This window comes from Pocillopora damicornis, chromosome 1 (genome assembly GCF_964200805.1).
Source record: "Pocillopora damicornis chromosome 1, jaPocDami1.2, whole genome shotgun sequence".
NCBI classification, from domain to species: Eukaryota; Metazoa; Cnidaria; class Anthozoa; order Scleractinia; family Pocilloporidae; genus Pocillopora; species Pocillopora damicornis.
This window is the reverse complement of record NC_142670.1, coordinates 34,041,156-34,056,439: the sequence shown is the minus strand read 5'-3', so window position 1 is coordinate 34,056,439 and position 15,284 is coordinate 34,041,156. Positions and strand designations below refer to the sequence as shown.

The window sequence follows — 15,284 nt, the reverse complement described above, 5'->3', positions numbered from 1 at the left end:
TATAGATGGATTTTATATGAAGTTGATTTATGGCCGAATGATTTCCGATTTCGTTGCTTCTTCGAAAATAAAGATCATTGAAATCGGTTTGACAGTCCACCGGCGAACGCTGAAAATAACCGGATACAATTTTCAAATTGATTCTCAACGTGTCGAGAGATTTCCTGAAAGGATTGAACTCCACTCTTGACACCATGGGAACAAGCAGAAGTAACAAGTGATACTTTCTCGTCGTCTCATTATGTTCCTAACTTACGCCTGGATCGGTTATTATTTATTTAGTATCACTACTGGAGACGTGGAGCTAGCACAATATCAGGGCACTTCATGGCAAGAAAGGAACCTTTAAAATTTTCGATCCTGACCTTAGAAATGACAGATAAAAACGTTTAAGTCGTTGTGATAGTTTAACATTAGTCCTATAAAAACTAAACTGAGCCAAACCACAAGGTTGCATAGTCATATGGATGGGCTGTTTATCACAATTTTGTGTCTCATCGTGATAGCCTACCGTCTTGAGCGTGTCACGTCCTGCTCTGACGGTAAGTTTCCTCGCTTATTTAACGATATCTTTCAAAGAAGAGCTTATCTTTTTAATACTTTCCAGGAATAGTAAGCAGTCAGGAAAGGGACACCAGGCAGAATTTCGAGTAGAAACTGTAATTATATTTTTCCTCAGATTATCGGAAATGGCTTGATTTTCCACTGGCTCTCACGACACCAGTTTTCACATTCAGACTAACATCTGTGCCCCTTTTTAAGCAACGAAAATTTTGCCTTCACAGTGAGGTTTGCATAGGCTCCTTGATTGCGTTGCTCTAAAAGACTAATGAAAAATATTACAGTTAAGCTTATGCCGACATTTAAATAGAAGAAAATCTGAGTGATTTTTCCTAATTGAATCTTAACAAGTATCTTCAACGCAGGAACGGCTAACGAACAAGTAGTAAGATCTGTATCTTAAAATGAAAAAAAAAAAAAAAAAAACTGAGCTCAGAAACAAGCGCATTTTTGTTAACTTTTCACAAGAATTGATTACTAGTTTGCAGGTGAATCTTATCATATTATATACTCGGTTCCAGATTTACATAATTTGCGTACGTTCAAATGGTATACAGCGGAACATTTGAGTAGTAAATTCAGCTTTAGCGCTAATAACAAACAGAAATGTTGTTTCCATTACCAAATATTGTCTCCCTAAAAAGGTTTCATATTTTTTAATCATTTCGACCGTTCAAGTTAAGATTGGATCTTTGGCAATTTGATGTGTTTTTATGCACTCACCATTCATTAAAATCTATGTATGAAAATATTGATGAAACTCATCGACGAACATAAAAGAGACCTGGGGTGCGTCGTAAGACTGACAAGTTGATTTAAATGCATGTATTGCCCGTGGCATGAACAAGTCTGAGTTTTAGTTTTTATTACATCTTGCCAATTCCCCTCGATCTGCACATAAGGTTCCCACACAAAAAAAAATGAAAATGAAAATGAACAAACAAAAAAAACAAAATAAGAAGCAGGAATAATTTCATATACTTCGCATTTGGACTCACTTTTGTGAATAAAGTTAATGGTCAGCCGTTAAACAAAATATGACAAAATTTTTAGTTCCCAGAATAAAATGTCGTTTCGAGCAACCAAACCCCAAAATATCACCAATCTGAAGAAAGCTTCCTAAAAATCTTCATGCTAAGTAGTGTACTAAAAAAAATTATCACTTTCGTCCTCTTTTCACTTTTTTTTAGGTCAAGCTCGCGAATTGCGCTTTCTTTCTTCCTTATCGTTTGAAGGAAAATACCTCGCAAACCACGTTATAACAACGATCAACGTACTTGACAGAGACCTGTGTGAGTTAAGATGTTATGTTGAGAGCAACTGCGTCAGTATTAATTATGAAGTTCAGCCAAACGCATCACGAACACACAAATGTGATTTGAACAACTCAACTCATAAAGAACATGACCAGGATTTGGAAAGTGCACCAAGATATTCATACCATGGAACAAATGTAAGATTAATTTTGTAAAACTGTAGATATTTTTATTGAAAAAGGGTACGGCCTCAAAAGAAATAACTCTACGGGTGCACCATACGAGTCGGCTTAGAAAGGGAAAAACATTTTCTTAACACTGCACGCTTGAAAATCAAAACCATAGCAAAGTCATGAACGCATAGCGTAATTTTTGTTAAATAAAAATTAAAAAGGAAAAGAAAGGAAAATTGGTTCTTTTTGTGGCTCTGCAGCAAGAATAGGGAAAAAACTGAAAAACTTCACCTTCCTCGAGATATGTTAGTAATTATTCATACTCTTTGTAAACAGAAACATCTCGTTTGCAGCCGTATTTACAACTTTTTTTTCCCGGTTGGATAGCATGACAAATAGTTCAATTTTGCTAATGATTCCTGTGATATGCTACAGAGAGAAGCACCTTGGGAATTTGAAAACTTAAGCGAGGAATCAGGAAAGGATACTGGAAGAAAACTAGTAAAATTGGTAATTTGTTGAAGCGTCGATGCATTTAGCACCTGTATGCTAATTAGACCGCTATGAAATCGAACGGAATAATTGAATGGTAAATTGCTATTACTGGTGCAGGTGCGAGAAAACTTGGAACTAATTTGGTTGCATGTGCAAATGAACGCTAGGAGCTAGGCAAGATGGTGTCTATCAGCATGATGTATCTCTGGCTTACCAACTGAGCTCACTCGTTCATGATTTCATTGTATTAGCACTTAAATAAAAGAATCGTATATATGAAACATATATATCGTATATATATATATATATATTTATATACGATAAACTGGCATAACATCAGGGTAGTAAAAAGTAGTAAAAATTCTCCTTGTCGCTTCATGCTACAAAAAACGAAAAAAATAAACTGCACTACAGCGGCTGGCCTGGGCCATTTAGTTCGAATGCTGACCTAAATTTCACTTTATTGCAATATGGAGTGTCCTGTATACTTCCGCAACAATATCAAACATTTTATTCCTTTTAAGAACCATTGCGGCCAGGCCCCTTGCAAGAACAAGGCAATCTGCCAGTCTGGTTTCACAAGCAAAGGATATCGCTGTTTATGTAAACCAGGATTTACTGGTCCTTTATGTGAGAACGGTGAGAAATGGATTTCAATTAATATTTCGACATAAATTTAAAATAGACTAAAAGATAAAATGTTGATGTAATGTTCAACAATTGGTGTTAAATAGCAAAGCACCTGAGCCCAGTCTAGCTCTGGCATGCGCACTGGCTACTTTGCTCGCCTCCAGGGTTGACATTCCTATTTCAGTGGCTGCTCTTCTGTTACTGCCGCGGTTTTAATCTTCCCAGCACCCGTTTAACTTTGGTGCAAATAAAGAAACATCCTCAAGATCCATGACATGTAAATTGGATGAACTTTTTGCGAAATTAGTTCATGAAATATGGATATGAATACACTTTACTTAACTTTGCTGATCAGGAGAATTTATGACAGAAATTATTGCCAAATTCCGAGAGGAAAATGTAGCGCAAGCGAGGCTTCGTGGACACAATTAGCAATGACGTAATCATGCATAAGTGTTATTTTCCCCGAATCAAATCAAATTACTTTATTTTTCCCCGACAACTTCCGAGCCGATGACAACCAAATTAATACATCCTTTAATAACTTCTAGATACCTGATTTAACGCTCCAAGAGGAGAGTTATTACTAATGTCCATATGGTCATTATAAAAGAAAACTGAGTTAATCTTCTATCTCCCTCTGAACCTCAAGTATCGAAACAAGAATTATGACGGTTTTAAGGGTTCATGTTAGGAAGGAACATCGGTTCAAATATGTGCAACCTTTTCCCCATTACTGAAAAAAACTATACTCTCTGAATGCAGAACCTCTACTTTCCATCACAATTTGTGAGGGAAACTCAGGAGCCATAACGTGTCAAAATGGACAGAGAATCCAGATCTTGGATGCTACATATGGCAGAAGGAATACACAAACATGTCCTCATCGTGCAGACTCGAACACGAACTGTCTTTCTCCAAATTCTCTCTCAGCCGTGTACAACTTGTGTAACAACTTAGTGTCATGTCACCTGGCGCCTAATAACGGTATGTTTGGGGGAGATCCATGTGGAGGAACCTACAAGTATCTTTTGGTCGAGTACCAGTGCGTGTAGAGGTCAAGGAGAAGTCAAAATAATGATAGCGATAAAGATAACAATAACAGTTATAATAAAAAAACAAACATAAAGGAAAAAGTAGAAAAGGTAACTGACCTATTGTAGCGTGGCGGAAGAAATCTTTCCTAACTACTGAATACCAAATAATCTTCATAAATCGTTGCCTTCATCAAGTCATTTCCATATCACAAGTAAAAAAAGGATCTTCAATTGAACCGCTGACTCTCGAAACCAACTTGTTCAGATATAGTAGAAAAAAGAGTATCTCTTTATTTTGTTTTTCAAACACGACTTTACTGAGCCATCTTTCCATAAGTATAGAGCTGCAATCACGAGGAATGGAGCTGTAAGCTAAGAAACTGTCTGCTTGATTTCAAAGCGTTATAAATAAACCCAAGTATTCACAAAACGGCTCGTCTCATGGAACGTTTTGATCACACGGTCAAGGGTAAAAGAAAACAAAGAAGAAAAACGAAAGTATTAACGAGCAAGTTTAATCGCCATCATTTCGTAAACTAAAAGCTTTCTTTCAAAATAATAATAGCACTCAAGCAACAGGGTACTTCCTTTTCCGATTTGTTCTTAAACGATCACATCTCAGTAAATTCTGTATCCGATTTATTCGCTGACTAACATCCTCGTCAATGTTGCCGCATCTATTATCTCCACCTTCGTCATCTGAAAACATCATGTCAGGTTCCTTTTGGCTGTTCTCTTCCGAAACATTTGATGGTTGATCATTGGAAGGTTTGCTATCCTCAAGATTAAAACGGACTTTCTTGGCAGAAACGTTAGCTTTGTACGGAGTAATCGCTGCGTCTAACTGACCATCCTTCTCTTTGCATCTTTTGTCTTCGAGATCTGCAGATGTTTTCGACTCTTTGCAGATACCTATTTTATCTCCATCTTCAACTGCTTGTTCATTTTCAGTCTCTGATTCGTTTTCTCTACCTGCTTTCGCGGCTCGCAGAGCTAGAGAAGCTTCATTGTCCCTCAGGAAAGCTATGTCATCTTTGTAACCATCTCTGCTATTCTTAAGATTGCCCTCAGATTCTGCACTTGGTTCCAAAGTGGAAGTGGTACTGGAGTCAAGAGCCTTTGATATAAAGGCCTCGTTCGCAACATCAATACTTGAAGCTGTAGCCTGTGATTTGTTTTCAGATATATTTCGTTGACCTTCAAGAGATTCCTGATATATCTTCACAGCTGCACAGCTCTTCGCACCCGCATTTGATAGATTAGCCTCATCACTTAATACGACGACGTCTCTGTTACATGCCCCATAGTTGATATGCCCTTCTGCACGGCTATTATCGATCAAAGATTTTCTGTCTGGAACTGTTTCTACCTGTCTCAGCGTTTCAGTAGGTTTCGAAGTCTCACTCGATGCACTACCATCAACGCTGCCTAAATCATGCAATTCTGTCTGAAACAATGATACGTATCAACATTTTCACGTTCTTGAATAACTATAGGTAAGTTACTAAGAGATTTTAGTAACGCTTTTAAGAAATAACTCCATTGATGTGAGGTTCAGTAAATTTATAATTGATGAGGATCAGGGTGAGATAACTGTTAGATGTAGGTTTGTTTCACTTCACATCATTCCTCTCAAGTGAGTCCAACTGATAATGCTCTTAGTCTTAGCGCTTTATCTCAAAAAAAGTTACTGATCCAACCGCAATTTACAACTTACAATGCAGCGCAAATTGATGAGACAAATAGACCTAGAAATGCATTTCTTTACTTTCTTGGTCCATTGATTGCTTTCTTCATAAATCAAATGAAGGTTGTGAAATAACTTCATCCTTACTGCTCTTGAAGGGTATTGAGGCAATTCAAAACAAAACAAAGACGATGTACCTTAGACATGGTATCAGTCGGAAAGGTAATGGAAATTTCTTCCTTAGTTTTCACTTCTTTTCCATCTTTTTGAGCTGCTTTCTGAAACAGGTCAGCGACCCTTTCTTTCAGCACAACGCACTGATTTTCCAAAAGTTCGGTCCTTCCCACCTGAGTTATGAAGCTCTGTTCAGCTTGCAGCAGCTTATGATGTAGCAATGAGAGTTGCTGAAATATGAATCACTCAGCCAATCAATCGACCAGTTGTCTAGATAACATTCATCCAGTAATAAATCAATTATTGCCTGAAATAATCCACGATCTGGCCTGCCTTATTTTGGGGCGCTTCACTTCAATTCACTTCAAATTTAACTTCATCATTGTCATCGGAGAGCAATTTTTTAATGGTTTTTTAAAGTAATTCAAAATCGGATTGGAAAATCTCTCAACAAGCCAGACTTAGGCTAAGATCAATCGCACCCAGAGGACTCACACTGTTCGGCGATACACGAGCCCTGCATGTATCTAATAGCGCCTTGAAATAACGGCAGCCTTTGAATGTGCTCGGCCAACAATTATCATTTAAGGAACGCTGATGATAAGTTGGCCGTTCCGTTGCCCAAGACTGAGTTTTTAAAAAAGAATTTCAGCAAAAATGAAACACGTAGTTGTGAAACTTTGGCTACGTTTGATGAGCTTATTTCAACCTATAGACCATATGCGAAATATCAATTTATCTTTTAAGGATTAACCAGCTTTTAAAGTGTTGATGATAGGCCAGCGTGTTTAAATAAAGTTGATCTTGATCTTAATTGTATCAGTGGTTTTGTTCAACATAATGTACTGACCTCATGAAAGCGGTCTTCGGTTTGACAAGTGGTGTCAGTGAACTCCCTTTTGCAGTCAACTTTTTCCTTTGTTTTGTTTATGATCTCGTTTTCCAATTCCCTACCTCTCTCTTGCATTGTACTACATCGACTTTGCAAAGAATTTGCTCGGTGTGTTTGACTTTCAAGGTCCTCCCTAACTTGTTTAAGCCTTGCTTTAAAAGATGAAATCTACAACAAGATCAATAGGAGACTTAAGCCGCAATGAGGGAGCCTTGAGGAGCTCAAGTAAATGATGGGTTTGTACAATAAAGTCGCTTACATTAATGAAGAAAAAAATTTAAAAAGAGAACAGGTATCTTCGTACAAATGCCGGCAGACCAGCTGTATAAAATCACAGTAGCGGCTATGTAGTCTACGAAGGCAGATACTATTTTCCTCTTTAGAAAAACAATAGCGAAATAAATAAGTTAATAAATAAATAAGCGTTTACCTTATGAGAGAATGTCGGGTGAAATGGGAAAATTGGAGCAGGAAAGACTCCACTTTCCTCTCCCTTCATAGTGTGCAGCGATATGGTAACAGAAAAAAATTCAATCTATTGTTCTGGATTATGTTAATGAAATAAAAGTGAGCTTCATTAATACCTCATCTGAATGAGTTTTCTTTAACTCTTCTTGGATTCCTTTCTGTGCTTGAAGGTTTTCTTCATCCTGGGCCAGACGTGTACCGAGTTCGTCGAGTTCTTTCTGCATTGACTCTATTTTGGTCTTCTGTTGCATATTATGTTCTGACCAGTTACTGTTCAGTTGTTCCAAAGAGTTATGAGCCTCTGACAGGGAATTGTGCTCTCGTTGCAAGTTTTCAAGACGACTTTCCAAAGCCTTTTTCTAACATGATATTGAAAATTTTTCAAAAAGAGGGCAAACTCGCTGTTGAAACCTTGCATTGATTATAAGGGTGCCATACATGGAAGTTAAACATTGTTTTATGGGGTTAAAATGACTCATGGCAAAAGCGCTTGAATTTCGTTTTAACCATGGAAGAGAGGCAGAGATGACAATAAAATGTCTGAAATGTGTCTTTGACAATCCTCCTCGTTTGTAGTATGTTACACAGATTAGGAAGCTTTCAAAAAAGGGATGACATGACATTTCATTTCCCCGATGCCAAAAAAGGCGCATGACCTCATCCTATGAGCTCTTAGAATTCGAAATGGCTAATTAACCTTAATGCACAATACCTGATCATTCCATTCTGTTTCTCTAGCTTGTAATGTCTCTTCTAACCTAAGCTTTTTATGCATTTCGTTATCAAGACACTTCTTTAGTGTGCGACACTCTGTTTTAGTCTCGTCCAACTCCAAATGGGCAACTTCTTCAAGCTCACAATGCTTGTTTATAGATTGCACATGCCGGTCAAGGAGTGCATGCGCTTCCTCTAGTGACTGCATCAGTTTCTTAATGAAAACAAGAAACTGATATGAAATTATCATTAACACTCACTGTTATTACGGTTGTGATTGGACAGCCTCGATCCATCGGCAAAGTTAGGTCAATCTGATTGCTGGCTTGTTTCAATTTGGTTTGTTTTATTTTTTCAATCCACTTGATCATTGGGACGAGGTCCATAAAAAATCTTGTTTTGGTTACCTTATTTTCTTCCCTAGAGTCCTCCTGCTGGCTCTGCAATTTTCGGCAAGTTTCATGTTGCTGAAACCATAACGATATTTTTTTAATGCCTCGCTTTCACTATTCCTTCTTGAAAGAGGAATTTTGACCCGATGGATGGCGAATCAGCAAATCAGTTCAACCTCTATCTTCATCAAGTCGTTTAACAGACAAATCACTAAACAAGTTGTAAGAAAATTGCCGAATACTGGCCTACAAATAAACTAAATACCATGTGAAGTTCTCTTTCCAGAGCATCTAAACTGCTGCGTTCCTTGTCACTGTCACTCGATAAAGAATCTTTCTTTTGTGAGAGAGCTGCTTTCAAAGCAACTAGTTCGAACTTTTTACATTCGAGTTCTTTCCTGCACGATTGAAGAAGGCACTTTTGATGCTCGTTGGTATACATTAGTTTTCTGTGAAGCCGGGAGGCTACAGTGACTGAAAAATAGGTAAGTGATGCCATTATAAATAACAAACCGAAGATCGATTCTTTATTTTATTCATACGTATTCCGTGGCGTATCAAGTGCATTTGTCCCAAGGTTTTTTATCATAAGCTGTTGACAATACGTTACCCTTTGTTTCTGTCTTTTCCACTAGCTCTGCTAACTGAATACATCTATCCAGTGCCTTTTTACTACGTTTCTCAAGGGTAGATATCTGAGACTCGTGGCTGTCTCGTGCAGAATTTTGCAATTGAATTAGCCGATCCTGCGTAAAGAACAAAAAAAGGGGAAACACTAACGCTACTGCAAATGCTCCAACCAAAATTATTCCTTTCGATCATTTTTGTTATCATCGTCGTCACTGTAATCTTTGTCGTCTCCGTCAACTTTGCAACTATTGTCGGCATCCCAATCGCCGTCCTCGTCACAATCGTCGTTGTCCGACTATCTCCGACTTTTTTCCGACTATCTTCGTCTTTACCGCCATGCACCATTATCATAGATTGTCATCGTCGAATTTCAGTATTGGTGAAACTTAAATTTACAGAGGACGAATACCAGTATCAATGCTAATAAATTCTAAATTTACCTGCTCTTTGATCTTCTTTTCGAGCTTGTACTTCACCAACTGAATCAAACATTATCATCGAAGTTATCACCAGTTCAGAGGAGTTCAGTAATCACGGACAAGATAATACAAGTGCACTCTACGTAAATTCAAAAATGCTTGTGATATGATCAGATTATTTGGGAAGCTACTCCTATGGAAATCTCCTAAACAATATACGAAAATACCACACATCAGTTGATCAGCTAATCATGTTTCTGTGGCTACAAACTCCCGTAAAACGCACATGATCAATTCAATACTGATTGGCAATAACTTATAACCAATGGAAACTTACATGAAGAGTTCGTACTTCATCCTTCAATACTTTTAGTTCCTTCTCCGCACACTCTACTGCCAGTGCATGTTTGGCCTGAAATGGTTGGATAATTGACAGAGTAATCCACTCCAATAGGAGGACAAGAAAAAGACAGGTGCACCTACGCTATGAAAGTCTTTACTAGAGCGTAAGGGCTCACACTTTTGAAATCTCTGTTCCAGCCTCCATGGCACAACGCGACAAGGGATTTGCTAATCCCCTTTGATCTGATGGGATACCAGTACAATGAAGGTTAACACCAAAAGTAAGTATCCCCTACATTCCACATTTATTTTCACAGGTCTCTTACAAATTTATTGATACCAATTATAACTCTTGGATGAAGTGATGCACTGTGAAAAAATAGTGTATTTCATAAAAATAAAAAACAGTGACCTCCATCAGGCCTCGAGCCCAGATCTTGGATGGAGCCAAAAGCAAACGCCACAACTACCCTAAGGCCAGCACATGGTGTCTGGAAAGCGTAAGAGTCGACAAGTTCATGATAATTGGAGTCTTATTACCTTGTCTTCTTCATATTGTAGTAGGCGATCTTCTTGCTTAAAGAAAGAAGCCATTAGTACACAAGTTAACTCAGTTAGAGACCACAGTTCGTTAAATGGTTAACATCATCACGAAACTAGCAACAAATTACAAGTCCTCTGGACAATATTATATTTATGAAACCAAAAATGCTAAGAGAGACCATTGTCAAATTAGTTGATTCTAAATGCCCTTCCTGTCTCGTGCTCCTGGTTTTTCGATGACTGCAATATTCCCTACACTGAAATTTACAGCACTGTTCTCAAATAAATGGTATTTAATCTTCCCTTATATGTGTTTATTTCTAAGTTAACCTTTTTATGTATATATGTTTCTTCATTTCGTTTTGTTATTTGTCTGTAAGTGAGATTAGTTACAAACGGAGGAACTGAGTCACTCGCTCACCACCGCCAACAAGGGGAGAGGTTTACCTAACTTGAAAATAATGAGGATGTTCGTCGTCTCGCTTGGGGCTGTAAATCAGGATTCTTGTGTCAACTAGGGTTTTCAAGATGCAACTCCCGCACTTTTTCACCCTAAATGTTAACTTTGGTTCATATTTTCATCTGTTTTCACGCGCACTCAACTTTTGGTGGAAACCACAATATAATTATGAGCTTCCCTTTGATCGGAAAATAAATTGAGGTGTACTCAACACTTGATAATTCTTCGTCAGACTGATGTTTCCTTTTGTTAGGTTTAATTACATACGATTAGTTACCTGCTTTTTCGAGTCAATTTCCATCTGGGTTTGTTGTTCAATTAAAATGTTATTTTTGGCAATCAGTTCTTCCTAAAAAGAATATAAAACGAATCGAGGGATTTAGTAAGAGTGCTAGAATAAAGTTGGGAACCGATGACGAAAATGTTAAAATCTTTGCTCAATAACTTAATAACTGATAAGACGAAATATACTCGCTTGTGAAATGTAAGGACTCCTTTCTATAATAAGGAAACAAAGCAACGCGAATGAAAAACTCCTATCCATGTTTTTATCTCGAAGGCTATGCAAATTAGTCCGTTGTGATTTATTTGATTGATTGTTCGTTTTTTCAGCTGAAATATGAAGTCGCCATTATTGTAACAAATGCTAAAAATTCATCCTAAGTGGACTTCAAATGTAAAAACAAAACATAAAACAAAAACAAAAAAAGCAGGTTTGGAGGTACCTTCATGCGCTCCTCTTCATGTTTTTCAGTCATCAGGGTCCTGATTTTTTCCTCGTTCTCCACGTCAAGGGTCTAATTTAACCCCCCCAAATCAAAATTGATGAGAACACACTTAAAATATGCGACCTATCTACCTATCTATTTCTCTATCTATTCATTCGCCTATTTTGCTTATATATATATATATATATATATACATATATATATATATATATAATATATATATATATATATATATATATATATATATATATATATATATATATATATATATATATTGGTTTTTAAGTGCGCAAAATTAAATTATAGTTATGATGATAACAAAATGAAAACAAGTATGAATTTGAATTTAATAATATAAAGTAACCCGGTATTGCATTGGATTAGCCGAAGTTTTCTGGACCAAAAACAAAGCGAAGACTTCGCTCTCTGATCAATTTAGAGAACTACCGTCAACCCTCTCAACCAAAAAGAGCCAAAAGTTAAACCGATTATGATCACTTGTGTTTTCCGCCCTTCAGGCGATTTGCTTGCCTTTGCTGTTTGCACTCTACAAAATGCTACGACCACCTCAACACGTGGACAACACGATTTTGTTTTTGTCCAATGCACCGTCAGTTTTCTCGTATTTAAGCATATTTTACTCCAATGAAAAAAATGCGAAAGCGAACCTATCTTGGTGCTCCTAAATACTTCAGTTTTTGTTCCTGACGATTTCTTTTCATGTGTGAGCAAAAATCTCGAGAAAAAAACTCATAAGAAGCCTGCATAGCCGATGAAATAAGAGGGGGAGAGGGGAGAGTTAAGTTTTTTGCGAGAAGTATGAAGAGAGCTGGAGGCGACATGGCTGGGTGCACTCTCTTCGCCAGAGTTTTGAAACAGCTTGAGATCATACTCATGGGAGTGTGAATTTCATGGCTTAAGTCATTTAAAATTTGTTTACGTACCCGCTGAATCCGCAGCTCTTCGATTGCCTACAAATAACCAGTAAGGAAATAAAGTTAAAATTGTGAAGGTGCGTCAGCAGTCTACGATTTTAATAGTTGGATTTTTTTTCTGTATACTTACCACAAAGAGGTTGTTTTTAAACCTTACAGTTCTCGACTCGTCAATACCGATGGTAGCTTCATCTGCACTGGGATAGCTGTTGGACACTTTGGCACCATCTCTACAATCCTGCCGAGTCCCTGTAGCACTCATGTTTTCATCCTGCTTGACAGGTTTCACAGCGTCCTTCATATTTTCTTCCTTTGTAAGCCTTTTGTCATTAGCGCTGCTTGAATAAGCCCGCTGACCTATTGTTGTTAACAGTTCAGGTAGTTTGTATTTGTTCCTACTGATGGTTTCTCCATTCTTTTCCTGCCAGAAAATTTCCACAATTTAATTTTTTTGGTTAGAAGCTGTAAGTTAAAATGTTTAGTTGCTCTAACATTTTAAACTATTTTAGTCTTAATATCGTTGGAAATCTGTAAGCACTGGTTAACATACCCTGACTTAACTAAAAAAAACATGTAATAAAAACAATGGTGCTTATGGTCTCACAAAAATAAAAAGTAATCTGAATCTTATCATAATGTGTCTTTGCTCCGATATACTCCTCTATAAAATCAAACTTGTAACCAACATAAGAGTTCTCCTACAAAATTTAGTACCCTATATTAACGTATCGAAGTAAACAGGTTTGCATTAGGGTGTAGGTTATAGTCAGAAGTAATTTTTTACCTTCCCACTTGACACATCATCTCCACAAGTGTCACTTGATTCACAGAGGGAAATCAGCACCTCATCTTCAACCTCATCCTCCACTGAGAAAATAGAAGACAAGTGTTTGTTGTTATTTAGTTTTTCTCCATTTCAAAAATTAAAAACCTTTTTGATGATTGCAAAGAGGAGAGAAAATGGAGAAGGGCAAAAAATAGTTTTAGCAATAAGAAACCCTTTGAGTTAAATTACATTTTTCAAAATACCAAAACCAAATGATACAAATATGACAGAGAGAAGAGGAGTCACACCTTAAACAACAGATAAATATACAGTACAAGGTCGAAATAAAGTAACATATCAAAAGTGCTATTTTAAATCGTGTTCTAGTAGGCTTCTCTCGTATAGAAAGACTAGGGAAGGGACAATTTAGTGCGTTGAGGTTATTTTAGCTGTTTTAGGCCAAAATATGAATATATGTACGACAAATTGGGAGTATAGAAACGAGAACATGGCTTTATGTGCGAACTATCAATGTTATTAATTGGGGAAATAGTCGAACGTTTACCTCCATTTGAAGACGAGACGTTTTTCTCCACTTCTTCTTTGCAACTCATCGTGTTTTCTAACAGAAATAAACAACTTCAGATAAAAATTTCAATATAGGCAGAAAAAAGAAAAGAGTAAAAACAAGAGAAAAATATTTTCGAACATTTTGAAAACTATATATTCAAAATTATTGGCTGAAATTGCGATAAAACCCCTTGGTTTCCTTACCGTCCCTACATTCCCAATGTTCTCTTCATGTTTGCGTTATTTTGTGAGCTTCTTTGCACAAAACTTGAGAAAAAGGCTAACCTTTTTCGATAACAATGGTAAATTGTTGTGTTTTTTCTTCGGTTCGTTTTTTGTCTTAATATTTCATAGGAAAGACTGCGGCGCAACGTACGGTTTCCCGCGCTTTTCGATCATGCGGCGCGGTTACTCAGTAATAATGCAAGAACCTGGGAAGGGTCAGCATTAGATTCCATCCACCAAAACCACCTCGGTCGAGAGGGACTGAGATGGAATATTTAATGACTTGCAAAACATAACCGAAGGTTCTCGGAAATCCGCAAGTGATGTAGCCGAAGCTGTAAATCCCATGATTCTTGAGGAACAAACAAAAACAGCATAGCGAGAATTTTAAGTCGCGAACCATTGATGGTAGACATGCAGATAATTTAGGATACGTAAATTCTGTTGATGAGGCGCATAAACTTATTGCGGAATTTGAAACAGGATTGACGACGAAGTTTTCTTTCTTTAAAGCTGTCAAAGGTTTCGGGAACATATATTTATATATATATTGATATAGCTCTTTAGCATTACAAAGCTTTGCTATCGCTATTGTGCATTCTCACTTGTTTATCTAGTTCAAGTTCTCTGGCATGGCTTGAATGATATCACAATTGTGGAATCATTCGGGTTAATTTAATGCTTACACCTCCTTCCTCGGACAGAAGTCACAAAATACTGGGGGAAGATGCATGAGATATTTAAGGAGCAAAAATTCGTTTTTTACTGGTGTGCCTTTCCTAATTTTGGGAAGGAAAGTGTTCAATTGCCAGCACGGCATAGATAGAACAGCTGGAGAGAAAAGGAAACGAAAAGATGCAGAAGAAGTACTGTATATAATAATTTCTTTTTATCCTCAACCTTTGTGTTTCTGTCAACTATGGCTTGCTAATTCGAAAGGTCAAATACATGAATGGGTCATATGACATTGATCTCAGAATACTTTTATGACAAACGTGATAACAGTTCAATCTTGGCTAAATTGAAGATGGTTTAGAAGTTAACAATTATAAGAACTTTTCACTAACATATGCTGCTGACAAAGGAGAAATTATATGCAATTCTGCATTTTTTGCTTTCTATCAAGCAATCATATGTTTGCTCTTTATCACGCTATGACACTTCCGTTTTGTCACATTCCAAAAAAT

The 15,284-nt window shown here is 37.1% G+C and overlaps 2 protein-coding genes across 3 annotated transcripts; one reads left to right on the top strand and one right to left on the bottom strand.

Moving 5' to 3' along the window:
* Nucleotides 1–319: 319 nt before the first annotated feature.
* On the top strand, nt 320–4,574 carry LOC113670475 (uncharacterized). Its single transcript, XM_027186617.2, has 4 exons — nt 320–542; nt 1,752–2,014; nt 3,010–3,124; nt 3,881–4,574. Exons 1-4 carry the CDS (start codon nt 464–466, stop codon nt 4,168–4,170), a joined length of 747 nt encoding a protein of 248 aa, XP_027042418.1. The 5' UTR covers nt 320–463; the 3' UTR covers nt 4,171–4,574.
* LOC113670476 (uncharacterized) lies at nt 4,421–14,265 on the bottom strand. Of its 2 annotated transcripts, none has more exons than XM_089202158.1 (18): nt 14,077–14,265; nt 13,868–13,924; nt 13,321–13,403; nt 12,667–12,957; nt 12,546–12,572; nt 11,599–11,670; nt 11,151–11,222; nt 10,411–10,446; nt 9,866–9,940; nt 9,550–9,588; nt 9,090–9,225; nt 8,745–8,953; nt 8,495–8,554; nt 8,086–8,301; nt 7,490–7,732; nt 6,864–7,073; nt 6,037–6,243; nt 4,421–5,599 (listed from the first exon to the last, which is right to left on the bottom strand). In XM_089202158.1, exons 2-18 carry the CDS (start codon nt 13,914–13,916, stop codon nt 4,721–4,723), a joined length of 2,904 nt encoding a protein of 967 aa, XP_089058284.1. In that variant the 5' UTR covers nt 13,917–13,924; nt 14,077–14,265; the 3' UTR covers nt 4,421–4,720. The 2 variants fall into 2 exon arrangements, with proteins under 2 accessions (XP_089058284.1, XP_089058289.1); XM_089202163.1 differs by having other exon boundaries at nt 4,421–5,595.
* Nucleotides 14,266–15,284: the final 1,019 nt, after the last annotated feature.

Bases quoted from the DNA above. Each gene is read 5' to 3' on its own strand.
- LOC113670475 (XM_027186617.2), top strand. From the start codon at position 464: ATGGATGGGCTGTTTATCACAATTTTGTGTCTCATCGTGATAGCCTAC. The intron at 543-1,751 runs GTAAGTTTCCTC...ACTTTTTTTTAG, and splicing joins TGTCACGTCCTGCTCTGACG to GTCAAGCTCGCGAATTGCGC. The intron at 2,015-3,009 runs GTAAGATTAATT...ATTCCTTTTAAG, and splicing joins ATTCATACCATGGAACAAAT to AACCATTGCGGCCAGGCCCC.
- LOC113670476 (XM_089202158.1), bottom strand. From the start codon at position 13,916: ATGAGTTGCAAAGAAGAAGTGGAGAAAAACGTCTCGTCTTCAAATGGA. The intron at 13,404-13,867 runs GTAAACGTTCGA...CTATTTTCTCAG, and splicing joins CGTCTCGTCTTCAAATGGAG to TGGAGGATGAGGTTGAAGAT. The intron at 7,074-7,489 runs GTATTAATGAAG...ATCTTGTTGTAG, and splicing joins AGAAAACTCATTCAGATGAG to ATTTCATCTTTTAAAGCAAG.